The sequence below is a fragment of the Brassica napus genome, chromosome C9 (genome assembly GCF_020379485.1).
Source record: "Brassica napus cultivar Da-Ae chromosome C9, Da-Ae, whole genome shotgun sequence".
NCBI lineage: Eukaryota > Viridiplantae > Streptophyta > Magnoliopsida > Brassicales > Brassicaceae > Brassica > Brassica napus.
In genome coordinates this window covers 54893120-54914898 of record NC_063452.1, presented here as the reverse complement: position 1 = coordinate 54914898, position 21779 = coordinate 54893120, and the positions used below count along the sequence as shown (strand labels likewise).

The 21779-nt window shown below is 38.0% G+C and overlaps 3 protein-coding genes and 1 long non-coding RNA gene across 4 annotated transcripts; 2 read left to right on the top strand and 2 right to left on the bottom strand.

Moving 5' to 3' along the window:
* Positions 1 to 962: 962 nt before the first annotated feature.
* LOC106433638 lies at positions 963 to 2170 on the bottom strand. The gene is made up of 2 exons (XR_007328975.1): positions 1631 to 2170; positions 963 to 1537 (listed from the first exon to the last, which is right to left on the bottom strand). It is a non-coding gene; the product is annotated as an uncharacterized LOC106433638 (long non-coding RNA).
* A 3631-nt stretch (positions 2171 to 5801) lies between these two features.
* On the top strand, positions 5802 to 7072 carry LOC111209871 (probable aspartic proteinase GIP2). Its single transcript, XM_022709890.2, has one exon. The coding sequence runs from the start codon at positions 5802 to 5804 to the stop codon at positions 6951 to 6953; it is 1152 nt and encodes a 383-aa protein (XP_022565611.1). The 3' UTR covers positions 6954 to 7072.
* LOC106433649 (glycosylphosphatidylinositol anchor attachment 1 protein-like) lies at positions 7071 to 10098 on the bottom strand. Its single transcript, XM_013874477.3, has 6 exons — positions 9862 to 10098; positions 9692 to 9783; positions 9387 to 9486; positions 8384 to 9191; positions 8149 to 8282; positions 7071 to 8010 (listed from the first exon to the last, which is right to left on the bottom strand). Exons 1-6 carry the CDS (start codon positions 9984 to 9986, stop codon positions 7182 to 7184), a joined length of 2088 nt encoding a protein of 695 aa, XP_013729931.1. The 5' UTR covers positions 9987 to 10098; the 3' UTR covers positions 7071 to 7181.
* Positions 10099 to 18296: 8198 nt separating this feature from the next.
* Positions 18297 to 21204, top strand: LOC106433660 (stem-specific protein TSJT1-like). The gene is made up of 5 exons (XM_048769011.1): positions 18297 to 18704; positions 20167 to 20407; positions 20489 to 20609; positions 20703 to 20812; positions 20929 to 21204. Exons 1-5 carry the CDS (start codon positions 18502 to 18504, stop codon positions 20962 to 20964), a joined length of 711 nt encoding a protein of 236 aa, XP_048624968.1. The 5' UTR covers positions 18297 to 18501; the 3' UTR covers positions 20965 to 21204.
* Positions 21205 to 21779: the final 575 nt, after the last annotated feature.

The following is a 21779-nucleotide window of genomic DNA, read 5'->3' as shown; positions in this document are numbered from 1 at the left end:
AGGACATTTGGGTCATTATCAGATACTCGGCGAGCAGGTTCCTGGTGAGACCGAGCTCGGTCGTCTTCCCAGCTAGCTGGCGAAATAGGTCGCTCATTGGTCCTTAGGCTCCGAGCGAGGTTAGTGCGGAGAGCTGCAGGATCAGCATCCGTCCTTTGGTATTCGTCTGTGCTTGGGGTTGAAACCCTAGCTTGAAACACTGAAGCTGATGTTCTGGCCCCGGACGGTATGTTGGTTCCTGCTCCAGACCCGGAAGGAGGTGGCGGTGGAGGCAAACGGGTGCTCCCACCGGTGTTTCGATCAGGCATGGAGCTAGTTGTAGCTACATTGCTCCCCATGGTGCTGGTGATAGGAGGGGTAAACGCAGGAGCTGTCCTAGCGCGAGGCGTTTGGAAAGCAGGTTCCTGCCCTTCTGCACCTGGGCTATCAGGGGAGAAGTTCAGGCGCTCTCTAGGGAAGGAAGGGTCAGCTAACCGTTCATGGAAAGTGACTCCTCTTCCCTGGTGGACGGACGGTTGGGTCGTTGCGGATTGAGATCTGGTTATCTCTTCGAACTGTTGCTGCCGTTCGGCTAACTGTTGCACCGTTCGCTCGGTCTCTTGAGCTTTGTCCACTAACTGGAGCATCATCCGACGGATCTCAGAAAGCTGATCTTCCGTTTGGTTCGGAGCGGATTGATGCGATGGGTTATTGAGGGCTGAGGACCCAGAGTTGGTCCCTCCGGAGGCTCTCGGGTTATTTGCCCCCGGAGCAGTGCGATTCGGTGAGCTATTGCTCTGGTTCGATTGATCGGGGTTAGATGGATTCGTTCCGTCTAATGGATTCATCCTTTAAGCTTTAGAGAAAGGGATTCGATTATTTGTCCCCACAGACGGCGCCAATTGTGAGAGACAAGGTTTCACTTCTTAGATTTAGGTTAGGTCAAGAGAGATGAATGAGAATCGTGGGCTGAATCCCGTAAATAAACTTGAAGAATGAATATGATTTTATTGATGAGTTGAAAGATGATGAATACAAAGGAATGTATCTTGAGATGATTACTAAAGAATACGTAATGCTTTTAATCTAGTACAAAAGTTGATATATGGAAAAGAGATGGCTTGTCTTTTATCTTCTCCGTCTTTATATAGTCTAGGTTTCGTTGGCAACCCTTCAACTGTTCTCCGAGATATTCGGCTTCAATTACGGAACTCGCTTTAGGCTCCTCTTGACCGAGTCTCTTAAGGTGTTAGCTCACTTTCTGTCGTGACCTCTGCTATGATGTCTCCCAGGTCCAGTCGTCAGCTCGGCTTTCAGCTCCCTTTGTTATGATGGGCTTATCGCAACCCACATGCTAGCTCACGCTTATCGGTACCTCACCTGAGGGTCATATTCGGGTCCAACAGTGGCTTCAAGATGTAGACTCAATCCACAATGCAACTGGGAGAGTTCATTGGCTCAGATGATCTCGCCACCTTCTCCTTCAACAGTCCGATCGCTGACTCTTCTAGGCTGGCAAGCAACTCTCTATTGGACATGGAACGAGCGCAACAACCGCCTGCACTCAAACTAATTCCGATCAGTTGATGCACTCTTCTCTCTAATTGATCATCAAATCAGGAATAAAATCCAAAGTTTCAGAGAAACAAACCCTAGGAAAGCCTCAGTAATGATGCAGTTCTGGTTTCGTTGAGAAAGATCATCTGTTTCACCGCATCAAACTCTTTTGTTGACAGACTAGCGACCTCGGACCATTCAGTTTCTCTTCGATACCATCGACAAATCAAAAACAACACAGCAACTGGGCCTCTGACTGAGGCTGGATAACTAAATGAGTTTAGAAAAATTCTATTTTGTGAGTTTCATTGGGCTATGCTCCTTAACTAGAGTTTTTGGGCTTTTGTAAACATTTGTCATTTTTTTGCAATTTAATATTAGTAAGCCGGCTACAAAAAAAAGTTTTATTGTAATAAAGTTCTCTACCATTGACGTGAGTGCTCTTTGGTATCTTTCTAGCAAAGCTAGGACCTTGGGTACATTTCTCTAGAGGCTTTATATTTTTGTTATTTCCCATGAACGAAATAGCCATTATAGAAACTTTTACTATTTGATTATAGATTATTTATTTTAAAATGATCTCAGGTAGCTGATGGTAGGCCGGGGACTTATTATCCGAGATCCGGATTCGATCTGAGATCCGCTCCGGATCCGCTCCGAAAATAGGATATCTGGGGTGCTCGGATCCGAATCTGAATAGTAAAATCTTGGATCCGTCCAAACCGGATCCGGATCCGGATATCTTAATTTTTAGGTCCGGATATCCGGATCCGGATCCGTACTTTTAAAACACATTAACTTTTTAAATTTCATTAATATTTATACTTTATATAATAATATTTATACATAAATTAATTTTGTAATATTATATTTTAGTTTTTACAATATTATAGACATATATATATATATATATATATTTATAACTCTTGTATAAATATTTCATTTATGTATTATTTTTAAAATTTTAGTTTTTTTAAAAAAATTATTATTTTTAATTATTTTTGCGGATCCGGATCCAGATCCGGATATCCGCGGATAATAGAATATAGAGACGGATATCCGAAATCCGGATATCCGGAAACCACGAATCCGGATCCGGATATTAAATCCACGGATCCGACGGATCCGGATCCGGATCCGGATACCCTAAATTTCTCGGATATCCGGATCCGTCCCAGCCTGGGTATGACACATATTTAAATAAGAAAAAGTTGGAAATAGAAGAAGATAAATTATTTATATTTTTGATTTTCATGTCTTATTTTTGTAAAAACATAAACCTAAAATTTGCAAGTCTTACAATTATTCATAAATGTGCGAAATTCTTAAAACTTTAGACAGATAAACGATACATTAAGAGAAACTACTGATAATTTTATTAATTTTTTTGATTGGAGCACAAGTAAAAGCTGAAATGACAAAGACTATCTCTTCATGTCATGTGTGCTTGATTCTATTTCCGGGAAGGTCACATGGAGCAGCTGAAGTATATGGATCAAAAGAGTCACTAACAGTTTTAAGCGTGGTGCTAAAATAGAATTCGATCATATATTCTGAAGTTGATGTGTCCAGTGACCATCGACTCATTAAGCTTCTTTCCCCATCGACGAACGCCAAATAAACCACCGTTTCCAATACTTTCACCACCGTATTAGTACCGTAAAACCTCCACTTTTCCTCTCCTGCCCTCCCTGGCAGCCCAATCTCGATTACCGGTACGTTCATGAACTTCTTCATGTTTCTCTAAGAACCACCTTCTTCGAAGCAATGTTTAAATGGCGCAGGTCTAGGGACCTCAGAAATTCCCATTTTCTGTGAAGTTCTAAGCATTAGATTAATCATATATTTCATATCTAGTATCAGTGTTTAGATATTCCGATTTAAAAAATATTTTTCATCCTAAAGATATTTTGAATACAAGACACAATAGAACTAAACCCTTTTTACTACCACCAGACTACTAACACTTCGGTCACATTTATTTGTTCATCAATTTAAGAATAATCTTGTTGCTTTAAGCGTAAGAGATGAGCAAGAGCATTGTAGATATCGGTTTGTAGTACGGTGTAAGGAACCACCGCGCTGAGCTTGGCTCCGCCCTCAAGCAAACTTGGGTTCAACGGTAAAGGAACTTCGTCAACGTAGATTGACGTGACGGAGATTAGGTGATCAGATCCAACGATTCTAAACGGTGTAATAGTTGAAGGGACCACTAAAACTATTACTGCCGATTTAGAAATGACGGGTGCCAGAAGAAGCAAACAGAGAGCGAATCTCATGATCTTGTTAAACGTTGTATCCTGGGATTCTGATTGCATAAAACAGTTACACTACAGGCAATTAAAGAATTAAGCAAAGAGCATTTCGCCTCCACTCATTCATAGTATTTTGATATTAAGTAAGAGAAAAAGACAAAAATAGCACTAAATCGAGTTTTTGTTCCCAAACTAGCACTTAAGGTCAAAAGTCACAAAAATAGCACTTAATGTTTTATCAAAAGTCACAAACTTAGGGTTTAGAGTTAAAGGGTGGAGTTTAGGATTTAGAGTTTAGGGTTTAGGGTTTAAATTTTAGGGTTTAGGGTTTAGAGTTTAGGGTTTAGGGTTTAGAGTTTAGGGTTTAGGGTTTAGAGTTTAGGGTGGTTTAGGGTTTAGAGTTTAGGGTTTATGGTTTAGAGTTTAGGGTTTAGGGTTTAGAGTTGAGAAATGAGGTTTTGGGATAAGATTTCAAATTTTGAAAAATAAAAAAATTAAAATTTTCAAAGGATAAACTTAGAAAGGTGTTATTTTGGTCATTTTAGTTTTTGAGTGCTATTTTTGTGATATAAACTTAGAAATGTGCTATTTTAGAGATTTGCCCGTTAAGTAATGTATATTTTATTTATGTTTTATTATATAACAAATTACTTTCTCTTTTCCACAAAGACTATTGTTTTGAGATTCTTAGTTGTTTCACAAAGATTGTTGTTTTTGTTTTCAGTGTAACTTTATAGCTTATTTCTTCATTTTCTCCATGTTGATAAGGCAATTACTACTTATAACAATCTTTTCTTTCAAAATTATGTATTAAAATAAGATTCTTTTTTACATTATAACTTTATAAAGTGTGTGAAAACTCCAAAATAACAATCTTTGTGGAAGGGAAGAAATATTCGGTTTGTCATATTGTAGAAATCATGGTCCTACAGTTGCTTGGGTGCAACACTCTCTCATGAATCTCTTATTAACCAATTAAAAGTCTCTTTGTCCTTGGTGACAATCTAAAATTCTTTCCTTCTCATTTGTTCTTGCAAATTAAGAAGCTTTTTAAGATCGATTTCTATTCCAAATGCACTTGTATCTCTTTTATTGAGTGCTAAAGAAAGAATAAGCTTTATTATCTAGAAGAGTTAGGTCTCATGAGTTATCTAGATGAGCAATGAATTAATGTTTATGGCAATTTGAAGGCATTGCCATGGTCTCCCTATCGTGTTTCTTATGAGAATTGAATGTAGCGTCAACTTACTTCATCTGTGGATTATCAAATAAATCTAGAGACCATATTGTTTTGCTGTAAGAAGGCATGGACAATATTGGGCTATATCGCCATAAGACCATGATTAAACCGGGTTCTTATAGTGGAGTTTTTACCGGAAGTTAAAAAAACTGTTTCTTAACTTTTAAATAAAAAAGTTAAGAACCGGTTATTAAAGTCCTTATTTAAGAACTGGTTCTTAACTTTTTAGTTAAAAGTTAAGAAACAGTTTCTTATCTTCCGCTAAAAATTTCCCGAGTTAATTAGACCCATTTTGTGTATGAGCCTAATCTCACTCTTCATAGTTCCCACTTCCCACAACTCTGTTATTCTGGATACCAATCAAAAACTGCCGCATGGACTTTGTAACTCTATCAAACCAACTTTAACTCGAGTTGGCGAAGTAGGCATAAACCTTTACACGACTACGAATATTCGCCGAAAAACGAAAATATTAAGAAACCTTATCTTTGCACGTGCCAAAACTCCTCTAATCGTCTCCTTTTTCTTTTTAAATAAATGGATAAACATTGACAAAAAAAGAAAAAAAAAGGTCCCCACAAATCCGCAAAACGACACGCAGTCTACTCAGCACTTGCCTCAAATCTAACCAATCCTTATCGGTTCACATTCGCTATCCCAATCTTATAAACCAGCGTCGGCCCACCGCATCTCAGATTCAAACCAGAACCTAACTAATCCTTTAAAACCGTCTTCATCCATTGCGTCCCCCACACTCAATCACACTTGTAATGGCTTCTTGTCTGAATCTCGTCCTCTTCTCCTTCCTTTCCGTTGTATTCATTTCAAATTCGCAGATGTCTGATTCAGTTAACGGCGTCGTTTTCCCTGTTGCTCGCGACGTACATACCGGTCAATACATCGCACAGATTCTTATGGGCGATTCGCCGGAGCCTGTCAAGCTCGTCGTTGATCTCTCCGGTTCGCTTCTATGGTTCGATTGTTCCTCCGGACATGTTTCCTCTTCTCGGAGTCTGGTCTCCGGGAGCTCTAGCGGCTGCCTTAAGGCGAAGGTTGGGGACGAGCGAGTATCGCGTAACGCGGTGTGCGATTTGCTTGTGAGAAATGGCGACGTTGGTATCGCAGCGAGAGGAGAGATTGCAAGAGACGTCTTGTCATTTGGATCTGTTTCTTCTCCGGGAACCGCTGATATCCTCTTCGCTTGTGCTCCTCCGTCGCTGCTACGTGGGCTTGCTAGTGGAGCCCAAGGAGTAATGGGCCTAGGAAAGGCCCAGATCTCTCTTCCCTCGCAACTCGCCGCGCAAACTAACGAACGCCGTCGTTTAACGCTTTACCTGTCGCAGTCGAACGGCGTCGCCTCAACGAGTTCGGTTGAAGATGTTTTCGGAGTTGCCGCGTCTAAATCCCTGGTCTACACTCCTCTGTCATCCGTCTCGAGTGGCAGTTACGTGATTAACGTTAAATCAATCAGAGTCAACGATAAAAGGCTCTCCGTGGATGGTCCGTTGTCTGTGGAACTAAGCACGGTGGTTCCTTACACGATGCTGGAGAGCTCAATCTTCGCGGTGTTTGCAGAAGCTTACACTAAAGCTGCGACTAACGCTAAGTCGGTATCTCCCGTAGCACCGTTCAGTCTCTGCTTCACGTCTTCGAGTGAGGTAGATTTCCCGGCGGTTGATCTGTCACTGCAGAGCGAGATGGTGAGGTGGAGGATTCATGGGAGGAATCTGATGGTGGATGTTGGTGGTGGTGTCCGATGCTTGGGTATTGTAGACGGCGGGTCGAACCCGGTCAGCCCGATTATAATGGGTGGGCTTCAGTTAGAAGGCTTTGTATTGGACTTTGATTTGGGTAACTCGATGTTGGGATTCGGACAAAGAACACGCTCTACTTCAGAGTCGTTGCAACCAGAATCTTTGTAGTAAAACCATCTAGTTTAACTTGGTAGATATACTCAGTTTTGCTCTCTTTGTTTGTGTTTGTTAAGATACCTTTTTTCTCTGTAAGCAACTACGCATTTTACACTTCAGAGCTTAGTATCTGCTTTAGTTTCTCAAATTTTCAAGACACCAAAAAAATTACAAGCACAAGGTTGTTGGATAACAAATTCAAACAAAGTGTGTATAGCTTTCGACTAAGCAAGGAAATAATTAAGATGGATGAAACAAAATACAGAGGCAAAGGAGCCAGCAAGGAAGATAAACCATACCTATGTATAGATATGTAGCACTCTTCCATGCCCATAGCGACTCTAACCATGTCCAAAACTCTCCTCCAAGACTCAACCCCACGAGCCCTTCTCCTATCAATCCCTTGGAGATTGCGAAAAATATGACTGGGAACCCAATGGTCACCAATACAATGCTGCACAACGCACGCAGCAGGCTCTTAACACGTCTGGATCTCAGATCGGGTTTTATTGGACGAACCATTAGACACATTGGCACTAGTAGCAACGCTCCAATCTCTGCGGTGGCAAAGTTGATTATGGACATGAGGCACAGACCGATGAAGGCAGCTGAGATGGTCACCGATTTCAAGACAGCCCAGTTGGTTCCATGGAGGCGAGAGGAGAATGGAGAGCAACCCGGAATTGTGACAAAGGTTATAAGGAGAAGCGAAGATGACGTAGTGGCCCAGATGATGGAGCGGTTTGTTGGAGATTGTTCTCCCGGTACTTGACAGATGAAATATGGAAGCAGTGTGACGATGAAACCTAACAGGTGCAAAGCAAAGACCTGTTTAGCTGCGTCTAGCCACTTCCATGACTTGAGGTTTTCGGCAGGGTTTTGAGTGGTACATCCATCAATGTATAAAGAGGCTGCGACCATCGCAAGAGGGGCTACAAGAAGAGCAAAGGCGATCATGTAGACTCCTACAGAGATAAATTTGCCTGGGGAAGTTAACAGGTAAAGGAAAAACGATTGATGGAACTTCTCAAGGAGATTGTTCACTGATCTTATAGTTCCTTCAAGTAACCTGCGTTTAAAGAGCAAGCACAGAGTTATCATCTAACACTGATACAAAGTTAGTTCTTTTGCATTACAAGACTCGCATAAACTAGCAGAGGTAGGTATACATAATAAAAAGATAGCAAACATAAATGCGAAAACTTACTGGGCACCTCGCAGAAAGAACTCGTGTTGCCTTCCCTTATTGTCAGGAGGATATCTAGGCGAAACTTTCAAAGTAATTGCATCAACTTGATAATCACGGAAAGCTCCATGAGGACCAGTTGGGATACCAAGGGCCTGATGAGAATGAATAAAGAAAATAATGAAACATTACAATCTATTCGTGTGAGTGCAACCACAGGAATTTACTTAAGGACAGATAACATTATAAACTTTACCTGGGAATAGAGTGAACTTGCTAGCGTAGCACTGCCTTCAAGATAGTCTGCGGCTGGGATACCAAACTTCCAGTCAGGATTTAACGAACGAGCCACTTTTCCAACAGCTTCAAATATTTCCCCAACAGTCTTCAGCCAACTAGAGGAGAGTAAAGATACAACCTTCTCCACCTTAACATAAAAGCCCTGCCTGTGCACCGCTAAGTAATTCACAACATTGATGAGGTCGAGGTTTGGCATCTGCCCATTAGATGCCTCTGCGTAGATACTCAGTGTGTCCTCGAACCGTTCGCTTCTACCATCAACCTTCACAACCAAAGCAGCAGCCACTGTTCCAGCCCTTCTGAAGCTGTCAGATGGATTAAGCTCGTCGCACTTGGACAAGTCAGAGACTTCAAACGAAGGTGTGTGGTATTCAGTTAACCATGCGGCAACAGGTCTATAGTCTCCATAGCGAGAATCAGCTACAAGCCATATAATGTCTTTGGAAAGCCAGGTAACTCTAGCGAGCAAGGAGAATAGAGAACTGGCAATGCCTAAAGACAAAGCCTCGTAATCTCCACCGTTTATGAAATCATAGGGAGTGACCAGGACAATAGACTCTTTTCCATCACCACGAGGGGCTCTTATAATCCCAGCAACATTAACCCCATAAGAAGCACAACTGACATTCCCTAGATTTGTAAATGAAGCAGGACCGGAGAAGAAGTGGAGTGGGTGAAAGTGGTTTCCTTCAGGCTGGAACTTTTGATAAGAAACTTCAGCACCCATATCTAACATGTAGTTTCCAATGAGCCTCTGGACTTCACTAGAAAAAGAAAAAGTCACACAAATATAGAATCTATAAATTACTCGGGTAAAGAACAAAACAGGAGACTGTCAACTGGTAAATAAATCAAAAGAGGTAATTACTTTCTTAGGTTTCTTTTCCTCAAAATGTTGGAGAAAGCTATATTAAAAGTGGAGGAGCTACTGGAAGAATTATAATGGAGAAAAGACTTACACAACCTGGCCTTCATGATTCAATCGAAAGTTCTTTACGTCGTTAACCAGTTTGCTTCCATCAGAAACATCCCGATGAGAGAGCATGGACCGTGCAGAGCCTGAAGAACACATTCAGAAAAAATGTAAACCACCAAACAACAGAGCGCTTGAATTGGAAAAGCCATAGACTCACATCATTCAACAGTGTTGATGAAAATTTGGTTAACACCCACAATGTCTCAATTAACCACAAGTATCATTCTTTATTTTCATCAACAGTCATAAGGAAACAAAAGCATGAGATTATGAGACATTCATTCAAACCTGGCATTAGAGCATTCTCGGAGATGTAAGTGTTCTTTGCAAGCAGCGGTAAAAGCAGCAGCGCCATAACCCCAGCAGCAGAGAAAACCACACTATAACACCATCAGCGGAGTCAAAATATAGAAACCAAAAGACATTGTGAAGCAAAATGATGGCGGAAACAGGTCAACCTGAAGACGGGACTGTGAGAGATGAGAAATATTCCCAGCTGAACAATAGGTCTCGGTTTGATCTTCGGAGATCCATCATCCGTCTTCACCTCATCCTCCTCCATTTCCCGTTTCTCCGTCGCCATGATCCACAGATCTCCGATCAGTTCCCAGAATGGTGCTAGTCAAAATGCGATCTCCGGCGATTATCGAATAGCTTGGGGAATCTAGACGGCGGACTCGGACCGGGTCGACCCGATTATGATTAGTGGGCTTTAACTTAAAAGCCTTTGTCTATTGGGTTTGATTTGGGTTATTTCGCTAACGGGCTTTATTTGATTTTGGTTATTTCATGCAAATAATTATTTTTGTGTACAAGTATTTTCCCGAAATTAGCAAATAAAAGGAAAAATAAGTTGGACACAGTCAATAGTGGGCCAGACTCGGTTATGATCGCATCAAAGGAAAATAATACAAACAGCCAAAAAACATGATGAAAAATCGTGATACGATCGAAAAAATTAAAATAGTATTTACATATGAAGTGTTTTGTGGAGTGCGTTAGTGATTGACAGCAGATATAAAAAGCTAAGGTGATCGAGATGGGTGTATCACTGAATCAGCGATGGTCCAATAATAATTGTTAGTTTGTATGATACGGAAGCTTTTAGTTCTACATATCCACAGTCCCACACCATATTGCTTTGAAATATCTATGAGTCCTCATATTCAAAATATTTAATGTCAGCTACAAAAATCGTCCCTAGCGTCTAATGTAAACATGACATTGTATCGTGTACATGTTTTTATTGGGGGTGGTAAATTCATGTACTTTGTAGTTATTATAAACATAATATTAGCTTATGACAGATGGCTCAACTGTAAACACCTAGGTGACTAAATCATATGAGTTTCCGTAATATGTTAATAACATGGAAAAATATTTTTCAAACAAACATTTTCCAGAGGTTTCTTATATGGATAAATATATAAAATAATGTTCTAACAAATGACACAAAATGACCTGTTACTACTATCATGTTGGATAATAGTGAGTAGCAAAAGAAGATAGAACTAAGTTCTTTTTATTCTGAACACATATATATATATATATATATATATATATATATATGTAAGTTCATACCAGATAACATCTTGGTTTCAAATAGTTTTTGGAAATTCTGTAAAGATAAATAATGCAAAACAATATCAAAGTCGTTTTCAGCTTTTGTAGTTCCCACTCCCATGTCCACGGTTGCCATTGCTCACGTATTTATTTATTTATACTTTCTATAAATTATTTCTTATGATGAGATAAGAAATTAATGCAACTTGTTCCTTCTTTAGTATTTTTATTTATATAAAAACTAATTATGTATTATGTTAACATCAATAAAACAAAATGATAACGTCAGTCATTGATTCTCACTATTATCAATATTCTTCTTGATTTTAGAGAATATAATTTTAAGATTTTAGTTTGCATCTGAGAGAAAAGTCAAAATATACTATATACATAGGAAGATGACAATAATTTAATCATCCAAATTCGTGGCCACTGTCCACTGGAAATGTCAAATAGGACCTGTGAGACAATGTCTTAATCGAAAATAGACGAATTGAATGTTGCCATGTATCAAATGAGGTATGTTTTGAGTTATAAAAGGATAAACGAATTATATTGGAAGATTTCTCATTCGTTTTGTTAATAGAAGGATGTTTGGTAGAGTTGATTCAATTAAACAGTTAATGCAATTATGGTATGATATAAATGGCCTGGTTAAGTGGTGTCTCTGGTCCACACTGTGGTCTTTGATATTTGGCACGAAATAGTTATAACTATTGTTACACATTTCATGGTTGTTTGTTGTCACCAAACCTTTTACTTTGTGTTATGGGTTTCCACTGTTTGCGCGTGTCATTTTCTTAACCAATTAATGGTAGTATTCTTCAGCAACTCACCCATTTCTGTATTCAACTGAAGGCTTAATAATTTTATTGGAGTTTGATTATTGTTTAGGTTACGTAATTTGGAGGAAAACAAAAATAGTTACAAAGTAAGATGGGTTGGTTATGTGTGCAAACAGTTAATGCATAAGGTTGTGTATGTTGTTCTACAGCGAACCTTGTGGATCAATCTACGTACTGCTAAAGTCTGAAATCTTGAGTTTGCTTGTCTAATGAGTAGATATATATGGTTGGTTTAAGGTAGTCGGTAGTCGGTAGTCGGTAGTCCAATAGTTTTATATTTATTTATCAACTTTCCGATATTCTTAATAATCTAGAAAAAAATCACTATGTAACGGGACGGGTTAGTCTATAGACTTATAACTTAGTACAACCTCCACAGAAACAGTAATCTATGATTAATGGTTGATGATTTGATTTAAAGTTGTCTTTTTTTTTGTCACAAATTTCATTAATTTAAATCTAAAAGGTCTCAACGATTACAAACCGGAGTAGTTTCAACGGTACAATGAACAAAAGAAGAAGCAGTAAAGCAATAACACATGAGATAGAAGTGTTTAAAGGAGATACTTGCTCAAAGTAGAGAGATCGGCAAAAAATCTTCACTTGAATCTTTGAAACCACAGCTCGGAAGAGCTTCAAATAGTCTGAGACGACTTTGAAATACCCTAGTGAAAGGGATTTGGAGGAGTTCAATACTGGCTTGAACACCAAAAAGGATTCACCTCTCGTGGAGAGGGATGCAGGAGAGTCTATCTCAACCGCAATAGTATCAAAAGGCCTTAATTGCCTGGATTTATCATTGAAACGCACACGAACAGCTCTAAAAACTGCAAGACTTACCCAAGAGACTAGGTGAATCTCTAACTTTAGCTTCACTTTCTAAGAGCTTAGGACAATGGAGTTTGGTGACGAAGTACACGGTTTAATCGGATCAGAAGCTCGGACCTTGACATTACCGTGTCTAGGCCAACTTATTGTAACCGGAAGAAACTTGAGCAAACTGTCACCGTACTCGTTTCCGTTGAGCGTGAGTGAGTAAGCATCGGATAAGAGGCAGTGAGATTTGGAATAGTCGGGTTGAAGCCTTAACTGCTTGGATATTGAAATAAGGTTTCGATGAGATGCAGTAAGAGGAGACTCAAAGGATATGCGATCCTTCACAAAAGAGCTCCCGATTAGGGTTTCACCAGAGTCGGAGTGGAAGCTAAGGCCGCCGTGAGAGGAAGATGAACCATCGACTGATGGGGCATTGCGTTCACCGGAGCATACCAGAACCATAGCGGTGAGACAGATCTGAGTTGTCTCTGTTCTTGAACCACGGTAGTAGATCTCGTGGAAGAAACATGATGCCCTAAATCCGGAGGTGGAGATGGAGGGAAGTGAAATAGGTGGGGAGGAGTGAGGCGGCGTCTGGTGAAGATCTCGAAGAGAGGATGAAGACGGTGGCTTTGATTGGGATGTAATTGTTGGGTCCGGTGGGTCAGGTGGATCTGGAGGATCTCGTGGGTGAAGAGGATTTAACAGCACCGAAGCAAACATCCACCGACGGCGAGCGAGAGAGAAGACCAGATCCTGGTTCATCGGCGCGGAGGGAGGTAGCGGGAGCAGAGCCATCAGAAAAACTCAAACGAACTCGACGTCGGTGAAAGGAGCACAATCGTCGGCCAGAGACAAGGACGAGGAGGAGCTTCAACTAGGAAGAGAATGCACCAACCGTGCCGGAGAAACAACGGTAGAACGAGCTCATTTTTGCCGTTGCGGCTTCCTTGGTTTCCGTGTCTGAGAGAGAAGCTTCTCTTTTTTGTAACTTAACTAAATTAAAGATTTCTTCTTAAACTATTGCAACTACTGGTCTCTTCATCAGAAGAGAAGATCTCTGTCGTGACTCCACTCGAAGCGTGACCAGAAGAAGGAGAGCTCGATTTAAAGTTGTCTAATATCGGATTCTTATTAGTTCAGGTTTTTCTCCAAAAGAAACCTCATAGTCTTCTCGTTCTCTATCTTGCTGATGTATCTTCTTTCGAATCTCAATTTTCTAGCGATCTACTAATATATTATATTTAAAATTATTCTCATTGTAAAATGTTTAAGGAGAATATATAACAAAACCACATATTAACTGATAGGAAATGTGCAAAGGTAAATTCACTAAAAGGCAGTGGGCCAAGCACTAAAACAAAACAATGGGCGTCCCACTGTTCTAACATTCTTAATACTAGGGATCGTTGGAGTTTTTGCATTTTAATCTCTTTTTGTCTCTTGCTTACTAATCTAGCATTCAGTTTTTCAATGCATTTTATCTCCACCATCTCCTCTTGTCTTGTTTACATTTGTTTTCACGTTCTGTCGTTTGATTTGTCTTAGTTTTGGCTTGTGTAATAACTTAACCTTGCTCATTCTTCTTTCATTCTTTATTGATTGATATTTTTATCTCGCTTAGCTCTGTGTTGCCACTAATTTGCTCGAATCATTTTTCATCATCTGCTTCGTATTCTTTTCATATTCATTAACTATTATCTCCAATCTCTTTAAATCCTAAAAATTCTACGTGTTCTTTTGTTTATTAAATCACGTATTAAATATTGTTGAAACGGTTTATTTATTCTAATAAATCCTTACGTTTATAACTAAGATGATATGGATAAAAGACTGATTATAATTTAGTTGAAATTGAAGTCTAAAGTAAAAGTTATTAAACTTGCAATCCTTCTTTTTGTCATCCAAGATAGCTTTAGTCAAATCAATTATATTGATTTAGAAAACCCATAAGCTATTTCAATACCGAACAACCAAAAAACAGGCGCATTTGTTATTGACGCTGCGACGGGTTTCCTTTACTATAAACATAATTGCTTGTCACAATTGTTAATAAACCCAAATGTGTTTACAAAAGCTACCCATATAAGAGATTCATACTCATTTCTCTTTCTCTAGTCATCTCCTATGTTAGTAGCTATCGTAATACAATCCTCAAACAAAGGATATATCTCTTGGTTCCATATAGAACATGCAAAAAGATTGTTTTCTGCAGACTCCATGATCACTGAGTATTATAAATATCAAACTCTGTCTATGGTCTATTTATATGTTGAGGAAAGGCCTCGAAATGTAGCTTCCAAATAATGATTTCTAGGTCAACACATTGCATGTTAACCTCCACAATGGGATCAGCGGATCTGCAGATACCGCTACATATCGAGTCGAACGCAGCTACACATATGTTCCCTACTTGTGTCTTTCATTCACAATCTGTAATTCTCCCAAGAACCAGAATCAATGTTAAATGAGGTAAAAGTTTTAGAGTCACAACAGACTTTGTATAGCCAAGCCCAATATACCAAGCACCCAACGTAACACCCCCACTTGCCTATTTGTGCAGAAAATAATTTGATCATTATATAGTAGCACCAAGAAGTTAGATGGAGAATGAGGTATGAATGCAAAGTAGACAAACAGTTAAAATCTTACTGATTATGAGAAATATAAGAAATCAATTCTCTTGAAATGACGTATAACTGTCCAATAGCGTGACAGAAGTACTTGTTCCTGTTCTCACCAAACTTCCAATTCTAAATGTATATATAAATCTATTAGAGTTATTGCCAGCGGTTTGTTGCGATATTTGTTAGCTAAAATAATTCATCCAACATAATATGAAAAAGAAACCAATGAAATTGTAAAGCTAACCATCAGCTGAGATGCTTTTGCTGTCCTGACATATTGCAAGCTTAGTGATTTCACTGTCAAAAGCAACAAACTCAACAGTCATATACATCCGAGACATTTATTTACAAACGGTTCCTAGCACAGAAAAATCATATTATTATGTTATGGATGATAAGTTTGATGCATAAATACAGTTTGGAATTTTTTTCAACTGAACATTTGTGTCTACTGAATTACGTTACAACACCCACTGCATTGTGATTTTGGCATGTTAAAGCTGAGAATCAACATTGGAGCTTGCGTTAACATTTGGAATATGAAATATAGCACCATCAATTTCAAGTGTTAATTCCATTGACAATAGCTGTGCAAAAGAACTCTGCTAGTAAGGTAATCATGATTAGTAATTCTTTACGTCTTAGTGTCGTGCAACTTCAAAACGATAGACACTTACAATCGACGGCTCTCAAAGATGGACCGCAAACCATCTAATGATATGCTTACCTCGTCGTATAAGTAATTCATGTCACTTCCTTCCCACAGGTAACGTTGCTGGTGCAGATCAATTCTCTCTACCTTTTCCTCGTCATTAGGATGCTCTGCAATATACCCTCTGTAAGGTTCAAATTTATGTCGCTAGAATTATCAGAGAAAGAAATATAAAGTACCCTCCAAATCTTCTGGAGCATCGACATTTTCTTTATTTAATGATCTTCATTCAACCTAACAACCATCAAAATAAAAAGAATGTGAGGCACATAATCTTCAAAATCCAAGTTTAATGAATGGAAAAAAACTCAGGAAGACAGAAAATGTCAAACACTCACTGGCTTCTTCTTCTTTTACTTCTTGGCTCCCGTAAATGAACTGTCAAAACCATCATTATTTGCAGGAAAAAAAGATTAAACAAAGCAACTGGTGAAAAGAAACAAATATGTTTCACAGCACATAAACTCATCTTGAACAATCAGGCAACAGATAGTATGTCTCCCGTGTGACTCAGCTGAGTCCTCGATGGCATCCTGAACGACAAATGTCTTCTTCTTCTTCTTGGTTAGATCAAAGGATGCAAGCTAAGGATGACTAAATAAAATTAAAACCACACAATCGTGATTTATCAGGCAAAATAAAAGAACTGATGATGAATTTATTACAGATGGGAAGATGTAGAGACTAAAGAAGATAAACTGATTCATGGAACTCAAAGAGACAATCTGTGTTTTTTAGATGAGTCATGATCCGATGATTAAAAATTGAAAGTCTTAAACTTCCATTGAAGAGAACGCTTACAGACCAAAGAGGTCTATATTGGGCCTTTTTTTAACGAAGCTCATTTAAAAATGTGAGTTATAAAGTATTTATTAAATCATTAGATAAAAAAAATTAAGTGTGGGTACCACAGAGAAAACCGAAGAAGCAAATATTTCCGACCTTCATAAATATATATTAGTTTCGGTCATCAATATACAAAGTATCATTTAGTTTAGTGGTATAACTGTTGGTGTTTATATGTCAATAACTCGAGTTCGAGTCACATGCTTCACATTTTTTCACACTTTTTCACACTTTTTAAAAGTGAAATCCATCAAAATACTGACGTGTCGTCTCAGAGATGAGGCAGAGATGAGGCAGATGATTATATTATAGATTCATTTTTTTTTCACTGTCAACACATATTCTGTTTTAATGATATATTAATTAAGTTGAGTTTTTGTTTTTATAAAAAAAGTTGAAACTGAAACTACAGCCGCTGTTTAGGATACGTATGAAAGTTTTAAATTAATATTACAAAGCTCCAAATTGTTGAGAATTATGTAGCACAAGGTTTTGAATCTTTGATGAAATTATAATGATTCTATCTTGAAAATTAAGAACTTTTATTATATAAATAATTATTCTTACGTCTCACTCTTTTTTTTTTTACAGTAGAGTGAGACAGGTATAGTCCGGATCTTGTAGTTGTTCAATTTATAAATGCTTCATTTTTATAATGGTTTTGAAAGTTGAAACACACTAACACCAATTTAAAATTTATATGGTGATTGGTTTAGTTTCAATAGAATCAACTTAGTAAATGACCTTGAAAAACTAGGAAAATATGGTGATACATCGCTTAATTAATTGACAGTTTTAATTTTCCCCGAAAATTAGTTATCTTATTTAGTTGTTCGTAATTGTCATTGTCAATATTAAATTTGGTTTAAATAGCCAAATTTTCTCCCAAAATAATTACTTATATGTTTTGTGCTTGTTACATTTCACCAGTTACGTATTTAATTTCACTTACGAGTTTTTGCTGGTTTTCTTATATTAAATGTATGAAAAATATGGCGAAGAAAAAGGTAGAAAAGGGTGGTAACGTGTAAGAAGTAAGAACTGTGTTTATTCATCAAAGTGGATGTTGTTATCCCTTCTCTTGTTTTACGCAAAGTGTATGTTGTTAGCTTAAAAATGGAAACAAAAAAATAAATTTCAAATAAGTAAAATTTAAATTCACCAGTATTTTAGAATTTATAAATGAAAAGTTAAGAATTCACCAGTGTTTTACAATTTATAAATGAAAAGTTAAGAATTCACCAGTAAAATTTAAATTCACCAGTATTTTACAATTTATAAATAAAAAGCTATTTTATTGGAGCAAATTTTCAATAATTAGGTCTTTGAGAAAGGAGATTGGATAAGACAAGAGACCACAAATGACACAGGTCCCATATAACTTGAATCTAACGCTCGAGAATGATTCCATCCCTCCCGCATGGACCCCACGTATTAGTTCACTGCCACATGTAAACACGTCAGGACGTTAATTTCCGTGTAATTAATAGAAGATTCAGGAGAAGCTAAAATGACGAAATTACCCACGATATCCTTCGTCTTCCTCCTATATAATTAAACACCATTGATCTCTTTTGTCACAACCTCCATGTCCCATACATCTTTAGCAGCAAAAGAACTCAAACAGTTTAATTTTCCACAAAACTAGTTTTTTCGGGTTTTAGTTGGTATCGTCGGAAGAGAGAGAAAATGTTGGGAATTTTCAGCGGAGCTATAGTATCATTGCCGGAAGAGCTGGTGGCTGCCGGGAACCGAACTCCGTCGCCGAAGACAACCGGATCGGTCCTAGTCAACAAGTTCGTAGAGAAAAATCCCTCTGCCGTGTCCGTACAGGTCGGCGACTACGTGCAGCTTGCGTACAGCCACCACAAAGAGAGTCCTCTCCGGCCAAGGTGAGTCACCCGTTATTTGTTCGTTTTCATTTCTCGTTGAAATCAGCCGACTATGTTTCCAAAGTTTTTACCTTGTGACGGTGGTGAAATCATCGTCCAGCTTCTCATATCGTTGATGATTAAATTAATATTGTACATAACAAAAATTAACGACGTATGGTCCAATTGCATGTAACAACCAATTAGACACCGGTTTTCTTATCTAAAATTACAGAGAAGATAAGAAATTAGTGAATATCATTAATTATCTTAATCATTTAGATAATACACGTATTTTATAATTCTAGATTCCGATTTACCTAATCACTCCACAAACTTAGGATGATGTGTTTGTGGTGGGGTGTGTGGACCCAAAGAGTAAGTCCAGATTTTACTTTAAAAAAAAGATTTTATTTGCTACATCATCATAGGTGTAACTTTTATAGAATACATCGATCCTAACTGTGTGGACTGTGGATGGATTCATAGGCGAAAAATACATTTTAAAATATCTTTAATACTTTTTTTTTTGTTAAAGAAATATCTTTAATACTTATCCAAGGAAAGATGCCAATGGTTAAAAAGGATACTTTAAAATCTTGTATGTATCCATGTGTTTTTTGTTTGCTCATCAGATAATTTTATTCATCAAAGATGTATATATATCAAGTGTTACATAGTTACATGTTATGTTCATAAGAATCATAACCTACAAAAATATAGGTTGAAAGATCCCAAAAATTAGATACCTTAAATTTAAAAATCTAATAGTTGACTTTGTCGGTGACTGTGGCGCGACACGTCTCAACAGTTGTGTTGCTCGTCAAAGATGATTGACCGGTCTCTCATGACTCATAATAATAATAGCACAGAGAAAATAAAAGTTTTAAGAACAAAGGGAAGAAGTTCTAGATTGTGGTAGAAAATAAGTCATTACACATCAGCCATAAAACTGAAAGTAGACAAAACTTGGTCCGTGTTCATAGACAAAGACGTCTACATGGACATGAGATCATAATTGATGGATCATCATACTATCATAATAATTATATAATTTTATTTTGTTCTTCTTACAATACCAATGATATGGTATAATTACTATTTACTATCCATGAATCAGATTTCTCAATGATATGACCATGTGGTAAACAAATTATTCTATCACAAAATCCATCCACAAGTAAATTATAGGGACAATGTGTTTTGGATATGGCAAATCTACAGAGGCAGCTTTGCTGGTCCACCAAACCCTATCAGGCTACAATTGAACCCCACAAGCATTAATATAGATAGCCTTACGAATTATGATGCCTCACTTTCTTCCTTTAGCTCTTAGCTCTTAGCCCTGCCCATACCAATACATTCATAATTGTATGTCTATTTAAAGTTCCGATGCTGACTCACCTGTTTGACTATTCTCATTATCAATTGCAATAACTTCCTTCAGATGAGTTAAATATGTATTTGTGTGTAATTGATGCAGGTCATTTGGGGCCAAGGATGAGATATTCTGCTTGTTCCAAGGCTCACTTGACAACCTAGGAAGCCTTAAACAACAATATGGGCTTGCAAAGAATGCAAACGAGGTTCTTTTGGTCATTGAGGCTTACAAGACTCTCCGTGACAGAGCTCCTTACCCAGCCAACCACGTCGTGTCACACCTAAGTGGCGATTTTGCCTTCGTGGTCTTTGATAAATCAACCTCCACTCTGTTTGTAGCCTCTGTAAGCTCTTCTTAACACCCTTTTTTACGGTGAGGTTTGATTGAATTAGGCGGTAAAAAAATTGGTTTAAATTTGCTGCAGGACCAAGAAGGTAAGGTACCATTGTACTGGGGGATAACAGCTGATGGGTATGTGGCATTTGCTGATGATATTGAGTTGCTAAAAGGTGCTTGTGGCAAATCTCTTGCTTCTTTCCCTCAAGGTTTGTTTCTTCATGTTCTTTGTTTCACTCCCACGTTCAAGACTTCTGGGATATTACAGGCAGTCTGAATGGTTGTGCGTGCGTGGGTTGCAGGCTGTTTTTACTCGACTGCCTTAGGTGGGCTTAGGAGCTTTGAGAACCCTAAGAACAAGATCACTGCCATTCCTGCTAGAGAGGAAGAAATTTGGGGAGCCACCTTCAAGGTGATTTGATTGATTTGATTCTTCATGAACAAATCATTTATATCTATTTTTATTTTATTTTTGTCAGCAACATTATTTAAAAAGGCTCATAACACAAACAATGGTGTTTGAAACAGGTGGAAGGAGCAGCAGTTCTTGCACATGGAGATTGATTAAAATCAAGATCCATCTCTCTTAATATCTAAACTCCAACAGCAAACAAAATAATGATGTAGAGAAAACAAGAAGCTGTTCTATGAGTTTTTTTATTTATAAATGTTATCAATGGTTGGTTATGATGCGTGTAGTGTGTTCTCTCTTTTGTACAGTCTGCGTCTGTCTCTTCTGGTGTTTGTAGTGACTTTGTCCCAATAAGTTATGCCTCAAAAATCAAAATCTACCTTCTCTTGATCCTTTTTTTATCTCATGTTCAGATCTTGTGTTTCTTCAGTAAGTCTTGCAATTCTCAATCTGTCTACAGTCTTAAACACAAACCTCTAAGAAGTCATATTGAGATTGCAGATAATGTGTCCTGAGTATTGAGTAGTAGTCTTTATTTGGTAATCACAACCTTCAGGTTTTATTTATAACAGTACTGAAGAAAAAGACGCAACAGAATAAAAACATGAACAACTTTGAAGTTTCTCATAGAGAATAAGATGTAGTAGAAGGCAAAACAAGTCCATTTCATGTGTTCTTCAGATTAAGATGCAGGGCAGATATCCTCCAAACTGTAGAAAAAAACCGATGATATTAATAAAGAAAAAAATTGTAGTTTCTGCAGAAGCTTCAGTAAGAAATAAATCCATACCTCTCCCCTAAACATTCGATAATGTCGCTAGTGAGAGCTAATATCTTATGTTTTGTAAAAGCCATATGCATCCCAAGATGGCTGGATTCTCAAAGGAACTGAAATTTTCAGAGAGTGTTAAAATGGACTGAGCTAGAAAATGATTGAGATCAGAGCAGGAGATATCTAACCTTACAG

Excerpts from the sequence above, each read along its gene's own strand:
- LOC106433649 (XM_013874477.3), bottom strand. The coding sequence starts at position 9,986 with ATGGCGACGGAGAAACGGGAAATGGAGGAGGATGAGGTGAAGACGGAT. Across the intron at positions 9,487-9,691 it reads CGAGAATGCTCTAATGCCAG|GCTCTGCACGGTCCATGCTC; the intron begins GTTTGAATGAAT and ends TGTGTTCTTCAG. Across the intron at positions 8,011-8,148 it reads TTCTTTCTGCGAGGTGCCCA|GTTACTTGAAGGAACTATAA; the intron begins GTAAGTTTTCGC and ends CTTTAAACGCAG.
- LOC106433660 (XM_048769011.1), top strand. The coding sequence starts at position 18,502 with ATGTTGGGAATTTTCAGCGGAGCTATAGTATCATTGCCGGAAGAGCTG. Across the intron at positions 20,408-20,488 it reads CCACTCTGTTTGTAGCCTCT|GACCAAGAAGGTAAGGTACC; the intron begins GTAAGCTCTTCT and ends AATTTGCTGCAG. Across the intron at positions 20,610-20,702 it reads TCTTGCTTCTTTCCCTCAAG|GCTGTTTTTACTCGACTGCC; the intron begins GTTTGTTTCTTC and ends CGTGGGTTGCAG.
- LOC111209871 (XM_022709890.2), top strand. The coding sequence starts at position 5,802 with ATGGCTTCTTGTCTGAATCTCGTCCTCTTCTCCTTCCTTTCCGTTGTA.